Below are 20,756 nucleotides of genomic sequence, written 5' to 3' on the forward strand. Positions count from 1 at the left end.
TAAGGACTGGAGGGATGGAACCCAAACCGTAGACAGTAAGTACCTCTGGAGAGGTAGTCACGTGGGAGTAGGAGACTAAAAGGGAACGTTTACATTTTGTTCTGTATATGTTATGATTCATACACTGTTCTTCACAAAGAGTGCTATACTTCGGTACTGCTATTCAAAGTAGGTCTAAGAAAGGAAGAGGCGGGAATAAGGATCGCATCTCATTCACTAAGTATCAATATGCTGGCCTCCATTTAAGACTTCCTCAGGGCTGATCCCAGAGCCAGAGGGAAGAGTAGTCAGAGGCGGTTCTGAGAAGGTGCCCAGACAGCAGAGTCAGCTAAGCAAGACTCACTATCCATCCTAAAAGCTGGAGAGAGGAGACGCGGAGTCACTGTGGATTTCTTCTGAAGGAATCACAGGGAGCATCTAGGATTGTGGCACAGACTCTTCCCAGGGCTCGCAGTCCCCAGTGGGTGGACACCATCAGTGCCATCATAAGCACCCCTTTCCCTTCCTCCTTTTGGAAGCTGCTGCAGGAAGGAACACTGTGGGGACAGAGCTGAGGCTGGCTTCCAGTGCTCCTGGTTGACTACTCCCACCTATTTCCTTCCAGCACAAAATGTGCTAATCATGAAAACATTTCACAATGACTTGCTTGTTATAACCCCCCAATTCCAACAAACCTAATGTAGATCAGAATTAACAACTTCATTAAAAAATGTGATTGAAGTTCAGACTCCGTTTTCAAGTTAATACTTAATTTGTTTTTCCTTTAATGATCTGGGTTAATCATTAGGGAAACGGGGTTTTTTTCATAGTATAAACATTACTAAATTGTTATGTTCGAATATAACATGAATTCTGTTGGCAGTAAGAGTAAGGGACCAATCTGCCCATGATTTATCAGGTTTAATGTATATATACTAACAACATACCAACCACATACTAGAAACAGGTTTTACTATAGCAAGAGTTACCAAAAACGTCAACCCAAGTTACAAAATGAACAGATTCTCTTCTCCCCTGGCCCAACCTTACTTTTTTTCTATATACCTTCCAAATTATCACGAATCACGTGAAAATGTTCAAGGGAGCTCGTGTTTCATAAGGAATTATGAAGAATTTTACATCCTCTGGGGGAGGTCTTAGCAGCACAATCATGTTTTACAATGACTACATATTACCTTTATAACCGAGAAAGGTAAAACTACTCTGAGTAAATGATACTTCAAGTCAGCACTCAAAAAAAGAGATTCCCTACCTGATTCCCCCTAATTAATCATACAGAGAATGAAGAGGGACTATGTTTTGAGGTCATTTTATTTTGTTAAATGTTTGCACTTCATTCACCAAGTACCACATGTTAGGCCCAGGAACTGAAATGAAGACAAAGCCTTGGTCCTGAAGAGCTCTACTGGAGGGTAAAACAGATGGAAAAAAGGGTGATAAATGATACCACAGACACAAACACTGAGTATAATGGGAAAACCAAGGGTACAAGCCTCTGGGATCACCATGCAAAGTAACCAGTACACGTAATTTGGAGAGACACAAACCCGTAACCTGAAAGCAGATAACAGATGATATTTCACCGAATGATATTAAATGCTCTCCTAATACCATTCAAGAGAATGTCTACTCTGCTTGAGCGTGTGGATGGTGGAACGTGTGTGCGTGAAGACTGTTTTATACCTACACAGGTCACTTTCTGAATAAATGGCTTTCTGTTATGGAAGCTTTGCTGCATACCTGAGAAGGTACTGTATGGAGGGAATAACTAAGCCTTAGGGGAGAGGTAATCCTGGATTCCGCAGGAGGCTCCACCACTAACTAAATTAAATTACGTAACCTCTCTGAGCCTAATTGTCTCCATCTATAAAACAGACATGATACCACCAAAGGGCTACTGTGACAAATAAGTTTAATGTAATTAAAATTTATTCCCACCCCCACACCTTTTCAGTTATTCCTTTGGAACATACAAAGCAATTTAAATATTTACAAAGCACTTACTATTGTGTAAAGCCTCCTGACTGCAGACTGCAGGAGATAAGCAGATTATAGTTGCTGTCCTCATGGAGTTTACAATCTTGAGAGGTTAAGATAAACACTGAAGAAATATGAACACTACATTTAAACTTAAGAGATCCTGTATTACTTTGTACACACTTATGTGGTCCCTTATCTCCTAGAAGGTAAGAATTCACACCTAGTACTATGCTTGGGACTTATTATGTGAAGGAAGGAAGGAAGAGAGGGAAGGAGGAAGTAGTCCAATGAAATATACTGAATCATAAATTCTATTTAATGCACCTTACTTCCAAATTATAGAAAGTTACTCAGGTACTTTTGGCGGGGGGGGGGGGGGGTAGGACAAACAGAAGATAGGTAGCAAAAGGAAGAATCACCTTTTGAAAATACTTTTTTAAACTCATGCCTTAAAAGGAAGCTTTTTTCCCTCATAAATCATAAGGGAATTATAAATTCTTTTTCTAAATATTATTTATTTGAGAGAGAGTGCACGCACTCGAGCAGGGGGGAGGGCAGAGGAGAGAGAATCCTCAAGCAGACTCCCCACTGAGCTGGACACAGGGCTCGATCTCATAACCCAGAGATCATGACCTGAGCCAAAACCAAGAGCCAGATGCTTAACCAACTGAGCCACCCAGGCGCCCCATAAATTCTTTTATAAATGATAACCATTAAAAAAAATCAACATCCTAATGTTCTAATGATACAAGCTGATTCAAAATAAAAACATAGTATAGACCTAAAATACAGCCAGCATGTTGCTCTACTTCCGAGGCGGGCAACCTACAACCTCCAGCCTTTTTCCTACACCTGCAAGCTAAGAATGGCTTTTACATTTTTAAAGATTTGTAAAACAACAACAAAGAAAACAAGACTAAGTGGGTCCAGCAAAGCCTAAAATATTTACTGTCTGTCCCCTCGACAGAAAGTTTGCCAGCTCCTCCTGCTCTAGGTCATAACACAATGTTGGAAAAAACAACAACAAAACAGAATTCTGAATCTCTCACCAAATTAAATACTTTAATACTTCCAAGTTGACATTTAAGGCAATTTATAGGATTTCTCTCTCTCCACTCCCCTGCCCACTTGTCTCTTACTGGCCACTTTCTTCACACACAAGTATTTATACAAATATTAATTACAAGATACTAGGCTAGCACAAAAAAACCCCAGAGGCTGACCATGTCTTTTGTTAAATAACAAGTGTTCTAGCACAAGCATTTTCCCAACAATGAGTTTAAGTTCCACAATGGATTGGTAAATCGGGCCTATGTTGACCAGAACCCATGACTTATGCCAACTTCTCCATCTGCACATATTCAATATTGGGGGAGGGGAGGACGCCAACAGTTCCCAGTGCTAAGTCAATAAATTGATAATTAATAGGCTGGAATAACAGTCACCTAGCTTCAATAACAAGGACAAAACAGGAACGAGAAGGTGACTTAGAACCAAATTCAGTAAGCGTGTGGGACACTTGTGGATTTGACAGTTAAGTTCTTTACCACTTACATCATACTGCATGAAGTCAAGAAGGGTTACGGACACATTTAAGACTCTAACAATAAAAAAGTGAAAAAAGATCATCTATGCAAGCATAGAAGAGACAGTTACAATCTAATACTTACAAAAGTACTCAAAATCTGGAGAGCGGCATGAACCTATCAGACGAATATATCAGAAAGAAGAACTAAGTTTTATTTCAGCATGACTAGTTAATATGTGATATGGGGCACAGAAGAGTACTAAAAATTACCTTCCAGGACAAGCAACACAAGAATAAAACGTCCCTCTCTCCCAACACTAGAAAGGAAAAGCTAGGCACCTACTCTCTCTGAAACTATCAAAACCTGAAAAGCACTCAAAATGAGTCCTCTTTATTCTTCCCAATTAAATATTCTGAAGAAAAAATAAAAAATCCATACACATACTTTAAGAAATAAAGAAATAAAACTTAAAGAAGGATCTCATTTGAACTACTTTATAGAGATGAAAAAGTTTGAGAAAAAGTTTATTATTTTTAAGGAAAGGTCTTTGGTCAATAGTTTTGATGTACTGCATACATACATCTTACACGAGAAAACTAAAAATACAAATGTTTTCTCTATTCCAGGAGAACTTTTTTCGTCCTTAGCTATAAATCCTTAAAATGCAAACCTACAAACTTCAGATACTGAATACATTTGGTATATTTTTTTTAAAGGTGTCAATGAATTCAAAGTTTCCTTTCCATGCCTAACTTTCTGTAATGGTTTTATTATGATTTCTAATAATGAGATTAGCACACCACCACCAACATAATGAATATACAAATACTTGTATCTTTAATTACAGCACCAATTATTTAAAATGAGAAACACCAGCCCTGAAAAAGTGGCTCTGAAACCATTTGTATGCACTGCAGGAGTGTTAATTCACGCACTGGTCTTATTAAGCATTTATACAGAACGTTTATATTTGCCAAGTGTTTCATAATCATTTTTATTAGCTGTTTTACTCCAAAACAATCCATGAAGAACTTACAGAAGAGGAACCTAGACCTAGAGAGGAACCAAAGAAAACCAAGTTTACTCTGGAGGAAATAACACCGTTCTCTTAAAATATGCCAGATACTTCTAATTACTTTTCAAAAATAAATTATGAATTAACGAATGTGAAAAATATTAAGGAAATATTGTATTGAATTCTCCGGAAATGCTTAAACACTTTTAAATACTCTGGACTACTATATTTCATTATACAGACACTATAAAGAAGTAAAATTCTCCCAAACGCCAAACTTAATGGCCAAATATAAAAGCGGTATTTTTCACACTTGCTTCAAAAAAGGTCATCAAAGAAGCTCATTGAACAAGCTTAAAGCCAGGTCCTGCAACAAGGAGTCAGGTCGGCCACGAAAAAAGTAGAACCCAGCTAAAAGCAGCGTGAGGAGGAAGTTCTGGAAGCAGTCAGAATCTGGAAAGAGTCTGAATTTGCTGCTCAGCACGCTCAGTTAATACATCTTTCCCAAGATAATGGTTCTAACCAGAACTTGTGGTTTAATCTCAGCACCAGCAATGGATCACGTCCAATGTTTTGGAGGATAAAAACTTGCCCCAGCGCTGGATGTGGAGGAAAGTTCCTTCCTTGGCCCATTTAAACATCCCGAATTTCTTTTATCTTGGTGTTACATCTTAACGAGAAAAAACTCTGCGCTCGCCGCGAGCGCAGTTTGCCTGCAGAGTTGTCCTGACCCCAGGTCTCTCAATCAGAGCCCATAAACGTTAACTCCCGACTCAGAGCTCGACTCCTCATCCAGCTAACAACCCCAGCCGGTAAATTGCACACTCTTCCTCGCCCTCCCCCTCCCTCCTGGGGCCAATTTCGTGACCCACATCCCTAGACCCTGCAGAGCCCCAAACTCCGCACCCCCCCATTATACTTCCGCCCCGGTGGCTTCCCAGTTAACCTTCACCCCAGCCCCCACCCCATCTTTGTCTCGCTACCCCAAACACACCACTTCAACGTTCCCCACTCCCAACCGCAGCCCTTCCCCCACCGCCGACCCCCACCTTCCCGGTCTCTTCCCCACCCCCACGTCCCCCACCCTCTCGGCCGGGTCACCCCAGCTCCTCGCCTCCCCAAGCCCCGCATGACCCGTCCCCTCCCCCAGCTTCCTCTGTCCCTTCCTTCCCCTCCCTCGGCCCCTCCGCCCACGCCCACCCCTGCTCCCGCGGGTCCCGGGCAGGCCTTTCACCTTGTCCATGAGCTTCCAGCACTTCTCCACCATCTTCTTGTCCACGGTGCCGGGCGGGTGGGGGCTGAGGTGGTGGTGGTGGTGGTGCGGCTGGAAGGCGTCCTTCATGAGCCCGATCAGGCCGCCCGAGCCCGAGCCCCCGGAGCCGCCGCCGCCCCCGGCCCCGGAGCTCTTTTTCACGTTGCCGGCCATGGCCCGGGGAGGGTTGGAGGCTCAGCCGCGTCCGCCGGCTCCGCTCCGCTGCGAGCGAGGAAAAGAAGGAGGGCGTGAAGGAGGGGCCTCTCCCGGCCGCCGCCGCCGCCGCCGCCGCCGGCTGTCCGGGCGGAGGGAGGGGCGGCCGCGGGGAGGGGAGTGGGCGGCGACGGGAGCGCGGGTCCGCGCGGGCGCGCCCCTTCCGAGCGCGCGAGCCCGGGGGCGGGAGGAGCGCGCAGAGCTCGGGGAAGCCAACGGCCTGGTCCGGACTGGGTAGCGACCGCTCCTGCGCCACCCCCTCCCGAGCCACAGCTCCCGGAAAGCCGCGGCCAAGTTTCCGCGCCGCCTACCCCTCCCCTGCCCCCGGGGGCGGGCCCAGGCGGAACTTTTGCGCCTGCGCCCTCTGCTGGAGAAGCCGGGAAAGGGAGGGGGCGGGGCCTGGCATGGAGTCTGCGCACGAGACAGAAGCCGAGCCCTCCATGTTCCTTGTGGGCTGTAAGGTTGGCGTTCTTTGAGTGGGTTATTGGGCTATTCAAGTGAAGACAAGTAGCCGCGGAAAGAACCTCAACGTCAAGTCTTTCCCCCATACCTGACAGATGAGGAAATTGAGCTTAAAGCCATTTGCTTCTTCACATTGTGGGAGAAAAACGGAAATTCTTTCCCCACCCCTTGGGTGTTTTGAACTCATTAAGTAGGCGCCAAGAACAGGAATGTGACTGCTGCGGATTGTTCAAGCCTGATTACAGCCCAGAAAGGCTTGAGACACTCAGGCCGCAAGCTCTTCTTCCAGGCCCTTTGACCTTATGAAAACAAAACACTTCCCCCTTTTTTGGCTTCTGAACACTAGTTCCTTTTTCTGGGAATTGAGTATGTACTTAAGATTCCGCAGTTCAGCGCATTGGGCTCCGCGCATTGCGCCGCAGGTCAGCCTCGCCAGCACCAGGCCTTGACCACAGAAGCTGTGAGACAGCTGTGAGCTCTGGCCAGAGGAGTACTCGCTCCTCTCATGGAAGAGAAATGCAGTTCCCAGTCATTTCCACTTCTCTAATCTAAAAGTTCTGCTGGAAAAACTGAAAAAAGGGAACTTTCTTCCTAAAGAAGGAAGTGCCCTGCCCTTATTTGCTAATTCTGAGCCTCCTCTTTGGGAGCCTGCAGGCTCTAGTGTGCCCGTAAGTACTCGGTTCCATCTTAGATCCCCCACCTGGGTCTTCCACAAAGCCCTTGACTGATAAAGGAGTTAAGTTCATCGCGGGCTCCTGTCATAAGAGAAAAAAAAAAAATCTGAACTCAAGGACCCATCCCCCAGACATCCCTGAGCATGGCCTTTATCTAAGATTAATTATGGAGTCAACATTATCATTTCCTATCAATAGAATTTCCTTTAATCAGTTCCTACCTAGAAAGAGAAGACATCTCCCAAGGGAAAACCTAGGCAAGCCTCTTAGATAATTGTCAAAACTTCCCATCTACCACCCTGGTTGCAGGCCCTCCCTTTCTCTCCCCTGATCTATTTATTGAAACCTTTTCCTCACTGGTTTCCCTGCCACCTCCAATCCACTCTGCCACTAGACCAGTCTTCCTGAAGTATAGCTCTGATCGCATCAGAAAAAAACTTCAAACACTGCTGATTGTCTCCTGGATAAAGTTAACAGTCATGATCTAACTCCAAACTACCTTGCATTTTTATACTGTTCCAATACGTATAGCCTATGCTGGGTGACTCCCAAGTCACAAAATACCACAATTCTTTCTTTTTTTCATCACCATTGCTGAGAGCGTTCCCTCTGCCTAAAGTGTGCTACTCAAGTCCAGTCCATTCTTCAGAACTCAATTCAAATATTTTCTTTCTTACCAGACATTCCAGCTAGAAATAATCCTTTCCTCCTCTAAATTTCCATAACCATTTATTCTCACAGCTACCTCACATTAATTTGTGCTACGCTGTTTCGACTCTGGTCTTCCACAGTACGTAACATAGTGTAAGTACACAGGGTATTTTTCCCCCTCATCATCAAACCCAGATTTAATGGAATACAGGCAAGAAATTAACCCTTGGGCCTATATGGGTTCGTCTGGGTCACGTACACATCTCTGGCTTCCTTTAAAGGCTTCCAATTTGTATTATCTTCAGTACCACCTGGATAGAATGTAATGGTATAATTTGTACTTTGTTTCTGCTTGCAGAAGCCATATTTCTTGGGGCGCCTGGGAGCCTCTGACTCTTTTTTTTTAAGATTTTATTTATTTATTTGAGAGAGAGAGAATGAGAGAGAGCGAGTACATGAGAGGGGGGAGGGTCAGAGGGAGAAGCAGACTCCCCGCTGAGCAGGGAGCCCGATGCGGGACTCGATCCAGGGACTCCAGGATCATGACCTGAGCCGAAGGCAGTCGCCCAACCAACTGAGCCACCCAGGCGCCCTGGGAGCCTCTGACTCTTGATTTCAGGTCAGGTCATGATCTCAGGGTCATGAGGTCGAGCCCTGCATTGGGCTTGCACTGTGTGTGGAGCCTGCTTAAGATTCTCTCTCTCTGCTTCTCCCCCCTCTCTAAAAAGAAAAAAAAAGAAGCCGTAATTTTTTTTAAGATTTATTTATTAGCGAGACAGAGAGCGTGCACATGCGCGCGCGGGACACACGCAAACGGGGCGTGGGGGGGAGCGGTGCAGGCAGAAAATCTCAAGCGACTGCGACTCTGCTCGGAGTGCGGAGCCCAAGGGTGGGGCTCTATCTCACTACCCTGAGGTCAGGACCTGAGCCAAAATCCAGAGTTAGTTGCTTAACTGACTGTGCCGCCCAGGCGGCCTGTAAAAGAGAAAAAGCCATATTTCTTTAAATATACAAATGACCTATCTCTCACATTCGAATAAAGCAGAGACAGTGACAGTTCTCTCCTCTATATCTCTTCAAAACTCCCAGATGGGATCCTATTCAAAGGAAGACAGAGTTCTGCTGAGATGATCTTTCCTATTTTCATTTCTAAACTGAAGTTAATGAAAAAAGAAGGAAAGATTGACTTCCCCCCCCCCCCCCACAATTTTTACTTGGCTTGTTTTCAACGTATACTAAAGATGGGACTGGATTGTTGATCACAATGTCATTCGCATTCTTGGCTTGTTCTAGAGCTGGCTCAGTTTGTATCATCACATCATGTGATATGGGGCACTTTTCTTATTCCATTTCACCTTCACCCAAACCACATCCTCATTCTGCACCTGAAAGTCGGTTGACTGAACATATTTGAAAAGTAAATGCTTTCCTGAAGCATGATATGTTGTTTGTATTCAGTAAGCCATGTCCTCAAAATGTCATCCCATGCATCAGCGTAACGCAGAAACTAATCATTCCCTGGAAAATGACCCCAAACAGGCTTCTAGATGAGGAGAAGGACTGCGGCAGGAATGTCTACTGCATTCCTATGCAGGGGCAAAGAGTTCTGGAGGGAGAATGAAGGAAACACAAACTTCAACATGAGAAGAAAAGTATTCTCCAGATTTGGGAGTCGTGCACGAAGTTATCAGACCCTGGGGTACAGGAACTATAAGCCCCGGAAAAGGCAAGCCTGGTTCTTCTCTTTACTCTGTAAAATGTCTGAAGGGTCAGAGAAGTACCCTGCAGCCACGAAGGTGACAAATAAACATGAATCAGCCCCCACCTGAATCTGTCCACTCCCCAGAGGAAGGATTTTTAAATCCCAGATCTCAAAGCTATTTCTTCAGATCTGCTCCTGACGACAGGCGATTGGCCAAAAGTGTTGAGGGGGACAGAGATAGAGAGAAACATCTAAAGAGTCTGCAGGTTCCTTGATCCACAAGAGGAAAATCCCTGACGTTTTTGCTGTTTTCATTCTAGCCAGTATGGTGCCCAGAGATCCAGGTGGCAGACCGATGACAAGTCTCCAGAATGGCACAGGGCTGGAAGAAGGGTGGGGACAAGGACAAGTCCACCCATCATACTCCCTTCCCCAAATTTGTTTTTCCAACCACTCATGACCCCCTCAAGATGGTAGGAAGTATCCCCAAGAGGGAGGCACCCCCCGACAAGGCCCAAGATTTTAAGTAGAAAAATTAAGGAGACTCCCGAGGTCAAGCAAGTCCACTAGAGGGAGCTCTGACCAACTCAATGCTGAGGGGAGCCTAGCAAAGTAGTTTCTCGGCACCAGGCTGAAAATCAGCCACATTAGGGAATAGGGGAAGAGAGGCAATAAATTAAGTCCCCACAAGGGAAGATAGCCCTGTGAATACCCAGTGAAAATCCAGGCCTTTCAGGATTTACAGAGTCAAAGACTTAAAGACCAGGAAACTGAGGTTGCGCAAAATTAAATGGCTTGCCCAAGGTTGCATAACCGGAGGGGGGACTAGAACTCAGGGCTCTTGTCTCTAACCAATATCCTTTCTTCTACATTTGCCTCCCTCTATGTCAGCACCCTGGAGTCCTTGGGTCTACCTCTCCTCTGTGTCTCCTTTCTCTGAAGTGAGAAACTCTCTCGGCTACCTTCTCCTGCACTTCTTTCCCTCATACACTATAGAGTGCCTTTCCAAAGCCTAATAATGTCATGTGCTCGCTCATGAGCCCTAGGGATGTAAATCGCCTAAAACGGCTCCTGTCAGCGCTTTTCCTCTGTATCAGCACCACAGCATCGTATCAGATGTGTAAATCTGTAATTTGTAAGTCTCCAAACTTCAGGCACTGCTACATGGAAATGAAGCATAACTAACCGGCTCTGAAGCCCTTTCTCCTCAAACTACATTTAGGATTTAGGGATAAGGAGAGAAGTGACCCTCCAGGACCTTGCTATTTTAAGCTTTGTACTTGGCACATTCCACCTGTCTGTGAGCTCCATGTTTCCCAGTTACCTGGGCAACATTCGGTCTCCAGAAACCCAACCGTGCAGTTCCCAGTTCTGCCCTCGAAGGAAATTTGTCACCCTGGATTGGCTCCCAGAACTCAGGCTCCTCCTCGGGCTCCCAGCTGGTTGGGCCTTTTCTCTGCCCCTCCCCATTAGTGGGTCCTCCCCACAGGGAGACACAACAGAGGCCAGAGAGGATCCCACAGGTAGGAAGAGGCAGGGTAAGGATGATGGGAAGAGGGAAGGGACAAGTACTGAGATATATTTTCTCCAAAAGAGGATTGAGAGGAATGATTTCTGCCCATAGAACCTGACTGGTAGAAAGAAACAGCTCCACCCTCCCCACACCCCAGCCTTGCCTAAGGTTCCAAGGAGACCAAGAATGGAAGCTTCTGGAAAGTAGAAGAGACAGACTTGGAGACTAGAACTCTAACTCTCCTGGGACTCCTGGTTCAACCTAGGGGTCAGGAAAGGAGCCCCGTGCCCAGGGCGTAAATATGAGTCCTCTCTCTCCCCAGGACAGCAAGGAGATGCCACCCAAGACCAAAGAAAAAGGGAAGAAAACTGGGGCACAGAAGAAGAAACAGAATGCGGGTGCTGGTGAGTCAGGGCGGCTGGAGGTGAGTGCCTCCTCCTTCTCCATGCTCTGGCCTGGAGACCAAGTAGAGGTGCTCCAGAGAGAATGCAGCCCTCTGCATGACGAGATGGAGCTTTCATGACCCACCTCCCTCCCCCAGGTCCCATGGAGCTGGGAAATTGGGGAAATCAGCATGCACCCACTCCGTGATGCCCTTCTGGCTCTGTGCCTTCCTTAATATATTCATCACCCATATTCCGTGTACCTACTCTGTGCTGGGCAGCCGGGACGCAGGGGTGAACTCGGTAGATTGCCATCAGAGATCCCTCATTTAGAGGCCCTCGGAACTGCAGGAAGAAAGTCCAGGGTGTGGGCTGAGGATGGGGAGACGTGAGGAAGGCTGAGATCATGACAAGCTGAGGCTTTGCCAACTTGCCAGGGCAGATGTGGAGGCCAAGTCCGCGCACAGGCGGACAGTGCTGGAGAAGGAGCTGCTCCAAGACCACTTGGGTAAGAAGGGTGGAAGCTCTGGGACAACAGAGGTGGGGCAATGCGGCCTTTTGCATCCTGGAGGCTTGGACAGTTGGAGCTGTGGCAGGAGGCTGAGCTGACCTGTCCTCCATCCCCCGGTGGAGAAAGGAAGGGGTGGGCAGTGAGGGTGGGTGAGGATAGCTATTTTTTATAAGCAGAACATGGAGCCTTTCCTTCCTAGCAATGAAGAGCTCATGGGATTCTAGGGGAAAAACCATCCAACCAACCAGCCAACCCAGAGAGAGAATGAGAGGCTGGGGATCTGCCACCAGGTTCCCAGAGGTGGGCAGAGTCTATCAAGCCCACGGGGCCTGATTCAGTGGGATCCCCAGCCAGTTGTGAGGACTGCTCTGGGACTTTTCACAGCTCTTCGGAGGGATGAGGCCCGCCGGGCCAAAGCTTCTGAAGAGCAGCTGAGGCAGAGGCTGCAAGTGCTGGAGGCTGAGTTGGAGGAGGCCCGAAGTGAGAGGAAGGCCATCTATGCAGGTGTGTGGTTGGTCAGGCATGTGGGCAGGAGACAGGGGCCTGGAAGAGGACAATCAAGAGGGCCAGAGGATGCAAGGAAGGGAACCGAGGAGGACTTCCATCTGCCCTGCCTAGCCCCAACCTTCCTGGCTCAGCATGAATCAGGCAGGGGCCTAAAGGAACCCAAGGAAGGTCTCTTGGATCCCGGGCAGGAACCTTCCAGGATGCCCGATGCCATGTGCTTTTTGGATTACCTCCAGCTATGTGGATTACAAAAAATTACATGGCTTTTGTCTCATTTGTGCCTTGGGAATGAGTGAGGAGAAGAGCTAGAATCCAGGTCCTGAGCTGGAACGGGGGAAGGGGTGTGGTTTCCCAGCTCTTCCCCAGGTGTTCAGGCTCTGTCAGCTTCTCGGAATTTCGAGAACTGAGAAGGTCTCTATGCTCCTGTCCCATTGGGCCAAGCAGGCCCTTCCCCACCCACAACTTCCCTTCATTTCTCCACTACTCCATCCACACCCGGGTCCCTGGCCACCCTCTGCCCCCACCACAGAGATGAGTCGTCAGTGCCGGGCCCTGCAGAAGGAAATGGAGATCCACAGCAGGAAGCTGGAGGAAGAAGTGACGGGCCTTCGGGAACAGCTGGGTAGGCTTCCCCACCCCCCTAAGCCCTTTCTCTCCAGTGAACTGACAAGGTCCAGCCTGCAGGGGTCGACTGAAGATGGTCCTTCTCTAGAAGACTGCAGTCTAGGCTCTTGGACCATTTTCCCCACTGACTGTCCCACCATGGAGGATTGGAGCAGAGGGTTCAAGATGGCAAAAATCTCTACGTTGTAACTAAAGCAGACCTGAGTCTCTCACCCCATCTCCCTCTCTCGATGGTCTCTCCAAATCCAGATCTTTCTCCCCACCCCTGCCATGTCTGTCACGAGCGAAATATATTCCCTCCTAGCTGATTTTTACAATGAAACTAAGGAAAGGTATGTGACTTACTTACTTTCCTATCTTCAATGCCAAGTGCATGCCAAGTCCTACATAATTATTGCTAAATAAAGGAATGACCCTTGCAGATAAGCAAAAATGTAAAGAACAGGAAGTTTTTCCTTTCTCTCTTGGTTAAGGAATAGAGTTGAACTATCTTAGCATGGGACATAAGATCTTTCACAATTGTGGTCTCAAAGTTTTCTTTTTTTTTTTTTAAGATTTTACTTATTTATTTATTTGAGAGAGAGAGAGAGAGAGAAACAGCATGAGAGGGGAGAGGGTCAGAGGGAGAAGCAGGCTCCCCGTCGAGCCGGGAGCCCGATGTGGGACTCGATTCCAGGACTCCGGGATCATGACCCGAGCCAAATGCAGTTGCCCAACCAACTGAGCCACCCAGGCGCCCAGTCTCAAAGTTTTCTTAACCTAAAATAGCCTCAGTTTCTTTCTTTCTTTTTTTTTTTTTTTACTAGGTGCCACGCCCGACGTGGGGCTCGAATTCATGAACCTGAGATCAAGGGTCTCAGGCTCTACCAACTAAGTCAGCCAGGCGTCCCTAAAATAGCCTCAGTTTAGCTACAGATACCCAAGAATTGCTTATCTGCCAGGCAGACCCTGAATTCCTTTCCTAATCCTTGCCTTATCTCAAATTTAAACTCAATCAGCATTTATGGAACACCTCCTGTAAATACTAGGTATTTTCCCATACATTCTCACATTTAACTCACGGTAAGCCTATAGGGTTTGTATCAGTCTGTCTTTAAAGATGAAGAAACTGAGTCTCAGAGAGCGGCATGTCCGAGGTTACACAGGGAGTAAGTGACAAGCAGACTTTGGACCCACATCCCTGTCCCCAGTCCACTGCCCTCTGGCTGTACCTTAACGCTGTATGTCAGCTCCTCATACGGGCTGTGGGGAAACTGATGATCCTGGGGGGAGTCTGGAATGATCCCATTCAAGTTCTGCTTTTTAGGTGCCTTTGGAGACTCTGTTTACAGGTAGAGCATCACTGTGCAGTCCCCTTCATCCTTCCGCCTTGCCCTGCAGAGATGTGCCAGAGGGAGGCCGAGGCTGCACGGCAAGAGGCTGAGCAGGCCCTCGGAGAGCGGGACCAGACTCTGGCTCAGCTTCAGGCCCACGTGGCAGACATGGAGGCCAAGTATGAGGAAATCTTACATGTAAGCCGCACTGTTGGAAGCCCAACCACCCCGGTACCTGGCACTCCCCCATCCCCCAGACCCCAACTAGTCCATGCTGTCATTGTCATCAATGACAGACCAGGGGGAAGGAGAAGCAGCATCCCCACAGGGAACCCTGCTCTGTCTTGAGGGCAGACAGCCAGGGGTCTACAACCATGCCTACTTACTAAGAGTAAGAACTTGAAGACGTCACTGGCGAGGAAAGCTTACAGACCAGCCCGGGGCACCCCTCATTCTACCCTCTCCCTTCCTGGGGCCTGAACCTTGGTGTCTGCAGGGCAGCCTGGACCGACTCTTGGCCAAGCTGAGAGCTGTCAAGCCTCAGTGGGACGGGGCTGTGCTGAGACTTCACGCCAAGTACAAGGAGCAGCTCCACCAGTTTGGACTCAACCCCCTGGATCTCTGAAGCTGTAAGCCACTAGTGTCTGGGGCCCTCGGAGGCTCCAGCAATAAAGCTATCTTGATGTAGAACTCAACAGAACTGTGGTCTGTGGCTTTTTGGCAGATATGAGTGTCTCCTTTTGGGGGCACATTGGTTCTGGGCTGACCCATTACCCTGAAGACCGAAGGAGAGGAGAGAAATTTGACAAACTCTCAACTCCTCTCTTAGAGAAACTGGGCCCCATGCCTTGAGTCTGGGGCCCTTCTGGTCCCTTCAAATCACCATCTCCTGTCCCCCTTCCCCCCACCAACAGAGGCAGCCTGATGTGTGGGGGGCAAGGCCATTTCTATAATAGACCAATAGTGACCAGGCACCAGCCCCCACAATCCTAAGGTGCTTACAGAGGGAAGGTGTAACTGGTCTCCAAATTCTTGCAATATATGTGAGAGTCCAGGAGTCATGCCTAGGGCAAGTTCCATCTGGAACAATCCTAGCCAGCCCCACAGCCCACCTATAAAGGGAAAACGCTGTGTTCCTCCTCTATTTTATGACAACACTCCCAGTACTACTTCACTTCCAGTCACGTGTGTGTGTGTGTGTGTGTGTGTGTGTGTGTGTGTGTGTATGTGTGGAGGGGTTCCCCCACCAAGCAATTCTCTAACAGCTCTGTGGACACCAGCTGGGGATCTTACAATTTAACTCAATTCTGGCACTACTGATGTGAAGAGAGCATCCAATCCCACAGGCCACGGGCTCAGTCCCACGAGACTGTCCCCACTTCAAGCGCCAGTGTCAAGTCCAGCTTGTCACCTGTGCTTCTGACCCACTGGCCGAAAAACAAAGGTTCCCACGACCCCCTCCTCGGGTTCCATCATTTGCTAGAGTGACTCACGGAACTCAGAGAGACTGTTTACTCGCTAGTTTACCAGTTTGTTATGAAGGACACGACTCAAGAGGAGCCAGGTGGCAAGTATGCCGCGGGCAAGGCACGAGCTCGGAAGCTCCATGCTCTCTTCGGGGGCACCACCCTCCCAGCACCTCCACGCAATGAGCAACCGGGAAGCTCTCGGAACTTCATCCTTTTGGTTTTTCATGGAGGCTTCACTACGGAGCCATGACCAATGACACCGTTGGTCGTTGGTGAGTGATTCAACCTCCAGCACTTCTCCCCTCCCAGGAGGTCCGGCGTGGGGCTGAAAGTTCCAACCCGCTAATCACATGGTTGGATCCCCTGGCTACCAGTCCCCCATCCTTAGGTGCTTTCCAAAAGTCACTTCCTTAACAAAGTTAGGTGTGGTTGAAAGGGGCTTGTTATGAATAAAAGAAGACATCTTTATCACTCTCACTACTTAGGAAATTCCAAGGGTTTTAGGAGCTCTGTGCCAGGAAAGAGTATAATTTATTATAAATCACAAAATCACACCACTCATCCATGGGAACACAACTCCCAAAGCTCCCATAGGACTCCCTCTGGAACCAGAGGACAACCCCCCCCCCCCAGTGGGCCTGCCTAAGGCCTCTGGCCACACCTTCTTCTGGGAGGGAGGGAGACCCTGGGCAATCCTGTGATTGGAGGTGTCCAGAATCCTAGAGCTGTCCCTTCTGGCTTAAAGAGAGCTTCTCAGCTCCTACCATTGCAAGCAGGAGAGTGAAGACAGGAAGGCCACTGGGCAGATCTGTGCAGGTAGGAGAGGACTACAGCAGCTCTGACGCTGGAGCCCAGTCCTGAGAAGAGAGAAGGTCATTCAAGGACGATAAGAGTTCCTTTTCCCGGCCCCCACTTGCACCGCAATGCCCAGGAATGGCAGCTAGTTCCATGGGTCCCTCTGTCCCCACCTACCACGGCCTAGCGTCCCAGTCCGCATGCCCCACACCGCTTCACCCTGTAGCCCTCCTCGCTGACTCCCCCTATCCTTCTCTGGCTGCTGATGGCCCATCTGTCTCTTCTTCCTCACCTCTCCAAACCTGGGGGGGTTGCAGGCTTCTGAGCCCGGGGAAGACCTCGCTGCCAGCTTCAGGTGGAGGGGTGGCTCAGCCTCGGCCAGCTGCTGAAGCTTTTCCAGGTCATTCTCTCCACCCATGGGATACCCGTTCACCTCCAGAATCACATCTCCCATTTGCAGCCCTGCCCGGGCCGCTGAGCCTCCTAGGGTCACCTGGTGGCGAAGAGAGGGGTGACAGAACATGGGATACCATGGAAAAGTTGCTGGACGTTCTAAGACCTTGGGCGGGAAGCAGACGAAGGCTCATCAGGAGGCGAACGGTTGGAAAGATCCAAGGTCTGTGGGGCATAAGTCACCTGGGAGATGAAGATGCGAGGCTCATTGGCCACACAGCTAAGTCGGAAACCATAGGCACCACCAGGCCCAGGGTACAGGGAGCACTGGTGGGAGCCGCCCGGGGCAGGAGGCATGGCTGTCCCGTCATGTGGTAGGTCCTTGGTTTCAACCAGAGAGGCCGAGCAGGTTTCCCGGGGAGAGGCAGGAGCCTCCGTGCTCTCCAAGAAGAGAAGTGGGGACAAGCGAACCTGGAAGGAGGTGGGCAGAACGGACCTGTAGCTTCTTCCTCCACCTGAGCCCTGCTCCATCCCTGCCCGCACTCCAGCCCCCCACCCCACCCCCCCCCACCCCCCCCCCCCGCCCCTCACTCGCACCATGCTGAAGAAGCGGTCAGCTTTAGGGTCGACAACAGTGAGGGAGACACAGGAGCCCTGCGCCCGGATCCTGGACACCGTCTCCTCATGGCCCAGTCCCTCCACACTTTCCTCAGCCACAGCCACCAGCCGGTCCCCGGCCTGCATCCCGGCTTTCTCAGCCGGTAGTCCTGGGTCCACCTCCCACAGGAACTGTCCTGGGACATAAATATCCTCATCGCTCCTCCCGCAACTAACTCCAGCATCAGCCCAGGCCACCGTGGGCATGCGTAGGGACTGAGCGTGGGGGGACGCCGGAGGAAGAGGAGGAGGCTCAGGGCTGGGGTCTTCTGTGCACCCCATGTGTGCCCGCCCCCAAGACACACCTTCCCGACCCATCTCTGGGGCTCCCACTCACCAGGGCGACCATCAAGACCTTTCTCCTCACGAAGCAGGAACCCAAAGCCCTGGGGCCCTTTCTTTAGGTGCAGACAGCGGGGCCTGGTGGGCAGCGCCCAGCCCTCTGCCAGGGGCGCAGCCAGGGGCATTCCCAGCTGGCGACACTGTTCCTCCACCTCTGGCCCCGCTACCAGCAGGGTCACTTGCTCTCCACTCTGCCAAAGCTGTGGGGACCCAGCGGGGCATCAGCATCGAGCACCTGGGTAGGGAAGGCAGGGGCAGGCCCTCCTCACGGCCCCAGAAAGGAGGCAGCAAGGGTGGGGGAGAGCAGAGCCTAGGACCAACTGTAAAGGGCAGGATGGCCGGAGGTACAAGGTCAACTTTGGAGATGAGGTGCGTGGGGGAGGAATCGGCTGCCTGAGGCAAGGCCCCGGGGCCCCGGTGGGTGAGGATGAACAGGAAAACTTACAGCCATACCTTTCTGCTGAGTTGGCTGTAAGTGAAGTTCTCCACGCTGACCCCGTTCACTTCTAGCAGCCGGGCCCCCGGGGGCACCCCTGCCCGCTCCGCTGCTCCTCCGGGACTCAGCACCAGCCAGAAAGGACCCTGATGGCCTGGAAGCCAAAAAAAGCAAGTTTCGGTCCGCTGGCTGCCCAGAACAGGGCGGAGATCCCCCTCCTGCCCCCCCGCCCCGCCCCGGCCTCTAAGCTCACTGTAGGTGACACTGAAGCCAAAGCCACTGTCATCTTTCACTACGTGGCATAGTCGGGGCCGGACCCGCGGGCCAAGAGGAGGACAGAGGTGGGCACTGTTGCCCTGCTGAGCTTGAGCCACGTCATGCACGTGCCGCGCCAAGACCGTCAGCAGCACCCGAGGACCGCTCGCCCGGATGCGGCGCACCACCTGACCAGAGGGCGTGGGGGATGAGGTCGGGGCCAGCTCCTCCTGCCGACTCCCAGGCCCTGGAACCTCCATTTTTCACGCCGGGAGCCAGGGTGAATGGCTCCTTCGGGACGCCTTCACCCAACCATTCCCACCTGGACAGCCCTAGATCCTGGGAGGTGGGGGAGGCTGAGGCTTGGGTGCTGCCCCCGTATATCCAGGGAGGTGACCGACTGGCTTCTCTCTCCCTGAGGTGCTATGGAACGTCCTTCTATTCCACAGGGAGGCCCCCAGCCCAACCTCACCACAGCATAGTCTTCACATTCCACGACGTGGTCATTCACCCCCAGGATCCGGTCCCCTTCCCGAAGACCCTGGTGCTGGGCGGAGGTGCCAGGCTCCACCCTGCACACCACAGGCCCAGCCCTGCCCAGCTCCTGCTGCAGGTGGAAGCCAAAACTCCTGCCTTCCTCTTTGCTCAGCAGACAGAAACGAGGCCGCTGCAGGCTCCAGAGATCTAGAAGGGGAGGTGGGCAACAGAAGAGGGGGAGGGGAGGGGACAAGGCCCACATACAAGTCACCTTGGCCTGGCCGACGACCCTGCCCGGGTGATAGGGCACCGGGCAGGCTTCTACCCAGTTAGGTGTTGGGCAGAGTGGCTCGGACAAAAGAAAACAGCCAACCCCCTCCTACCTCCACGTAGTTACTCCCCACCAAGGCTATTATCAGAGGGAGGCAGAGTGGAGTGGTTACCAAGGAGATGGGAGGCCCTGAGGAGCTGTGGTATCTCTGGGGAAAGGGAACGGTTGCCCAGGGCCAGGGGGTTACCAGAGGGGTCGTAGTCTTCAGCCAGAGAGAGGACAGGATTATCAATGCCCCACTTTGGATTAAACTCAAACTTCCTGCAAGGAGGCGAGGGATGCAGGTAGGAGCAAGCTGACATCTGGACTCTGGTCCCAGCCTCTCCTTGAGATGCTAATGGCAGCTGAAGAGCCTCCCCACCTTGGATTCCCTCCGCCTCTTGCCCCAACCCTTCCCAGCGCGGCACTTACCGAGTTAACGTTAACGAGGCTGTGTCCTGAAGATCTGCTATGTAAAGAAGGGAGGAGGGGTGGAGGGGTGCATTCTCTCCCTACCCCAACTCCTCTTCCATGTCATTAACTAAAAGGACTTAGGAGAACCCCCACTCTCAGGGTTTGCCCCTCCATTCTGCTCCAAAAGGACCTTCCCTTCTCCTCCTAGTCCCTGGCACAGAAATCTGAGCATATCAGGACAGGGCGTGGACCAGGAAGACAGACCTATCCACTCACCTCTTCTCTCCTAACTTGGGTCTCTTTGCCTCAGGGCTCCAAGCCTCAACAACAAGTACACCCTGGTCCCCAAAGCCTCCGCCTCCCACCCTGCCCTCTCACTGCCCTAAAGCCCCCACTGGAGGGTTTCTCCTGGCCTCCTACCTGTAGCTGCCTCCATAGTTGGACCAGCGACCCGGTGCTCAGGGTAGGGACAAGGTTCATCAAAACCAGCTGACCCTCCCACCTAGCCCGCCACGTCCCGCCTCCTTAAAGACACTGCCTTAGAAGCTGCGGGGTAATGGTTAACGGGAGGACAGTCTTCTCCTCCGGGGAAGTCTGCGTGTTCCTCCTGCCCCCATTCCTGGGCCCCGGACTTCCTCCGGAGACTCCGCTGCTGTCTGGGCTTCTGCTCTGGGCAGACAAAGGCAGATCGCCTGCTGGTGACTGTAATTCCGAGCCTGGGATAAGTATGTTGGAAAAGGTGATAGGAGTCCTACGGCCCAGCATGGCCTCCGCCCACCCCCAGGATCTTATTCATGCCCCCCCTCACCTCGGCCCTCACTGCCTCTGAACCTAGTGCCCGAGAACCACCTGCAACAGAAAGTGGTCAATAGTTTACCA

The 20,756-nt window shown here is 50.6% G+C and overlaps 3 protein-coding genes across 10 annotated transcripts in view; 1 reads left to right on the plus strand and 2 right to left on the minus strand.

The window, feature by feature from the left end:
• CBL (Cbl proto-oncogene) overlaps positions 1 to 6,224 on the minus strand; it is an 83,254-nt gene extending 77,030 nt beyond the window's left edge. For 2 of the 3 annotated variants that reach the window (XR_013442586.1, XM_036090730.2), the window contains exon 1: positions 5,759 to 6,224. Coding sequence is in view for 1 of the 3 variants with exons in the window: in XM_036090730.2 (XP_035946623.2) it covers positions 5,759 to 5,950 (192 nt within the window). In the remaining 2 variants the exon portion in view is untranslated. The remainder of the gene's footprint in view (positions 1 to 5,758) is intronic. The other variant, XM_036090731.2, reaches the window with a different exon arrangement.
• A 4,732-nt stretch (positions 6,225 to 10,956) lies between these two features.
• Positions 10,957 to 15,029, plus strand: DRC12 (dynein regulatory complex subunit 12 homolog). 6 transcript variants are annotated; one of them, XM_036090752.2, is made up of 6 exons: positions 10,957 to 11,001; positions 11,314 to 11,415; positions 11,817 to 11,882; positions 12,888 to 13,014; positions 14,397 to 14,527; positions 14,826 to 15,029. In XM_036090752.2, exons 2-6 carry the CDS (start codon positions 11,326 to 11,328, stop codon positions 14,952 to 14,954), a joined length of 543 nt encoding a protein of 180 aa, XP_035946645.1. In that variant the 5' UTR covers positions 10,957 to 11,001; positions 11,314 to 11,325; the 3' UTR covers positions 14,955 to 15,029. The 6 variants fall into 6 exon arrangements, with proteins under 6 accessions (XP_035946645.1, XP_077915316.1, XP_077915317.1 ...); XM_078059190.1 differs by having other exon boundaries at positions 11,314 to 11,395; positions 11,812 to 11,882; XM_078059191.1 differs by having other exon boundaries at positions 11,314 to 11,395; positions 12,922 to 13,014.
• Positions 15,030 to 16,308: 1,279 nt separating this feature from the next.
• Positions 16,309 to 20,678, minus strand: NHERF4 (NHERF family PDZ scaffold protein 4). The gene is made up of 11 exons (XM_036090807.2): positions 20,298 to 20,678; positions 19,896 to 19,932; positions 19,672 to 19,745; positions 19,149 to 19,360; positions 18,675 to 18,864; positions 18,439 to 18,575; positions 17,981 to 18,185; positions 17,584 to 17,780; positions 17,230 to 17,457; positions 16,886 to 17,086; positions 16,309 to 16,655 (listed from the first exon to the last, which is right to left on the minus strand). Exons 1-11 carry the CDS (start codon positions 20,311 to 20,313, stop codon positions 16,626 to 16,628), a joined length of 1,527 nt encoding a protein of 508 aa, XP_035946700.1. The 5' UTR covers positions 20,314 to 20,678; the 3' UTR covers positions 16,309 to 16,625.
• Between the last annotated feature and the right edge of the window lie 78 nt (positions 20,679 to 20,756).

This window comes from Halichoerus grypus, chromosome 11 (genome assembly GCF_964656455.1).
Source record: "Halichoerus grypus chromosome 11, mHalGry1.hap1.1, whole genome shotgun sequence".
In the NCBI taxonomy this organism is placed as follows: Eukaryota; Metazoa; Chordata; class Mammalia; order Carnivora; family Phocidae; genus Halichoerus; species Halichoerus grypus.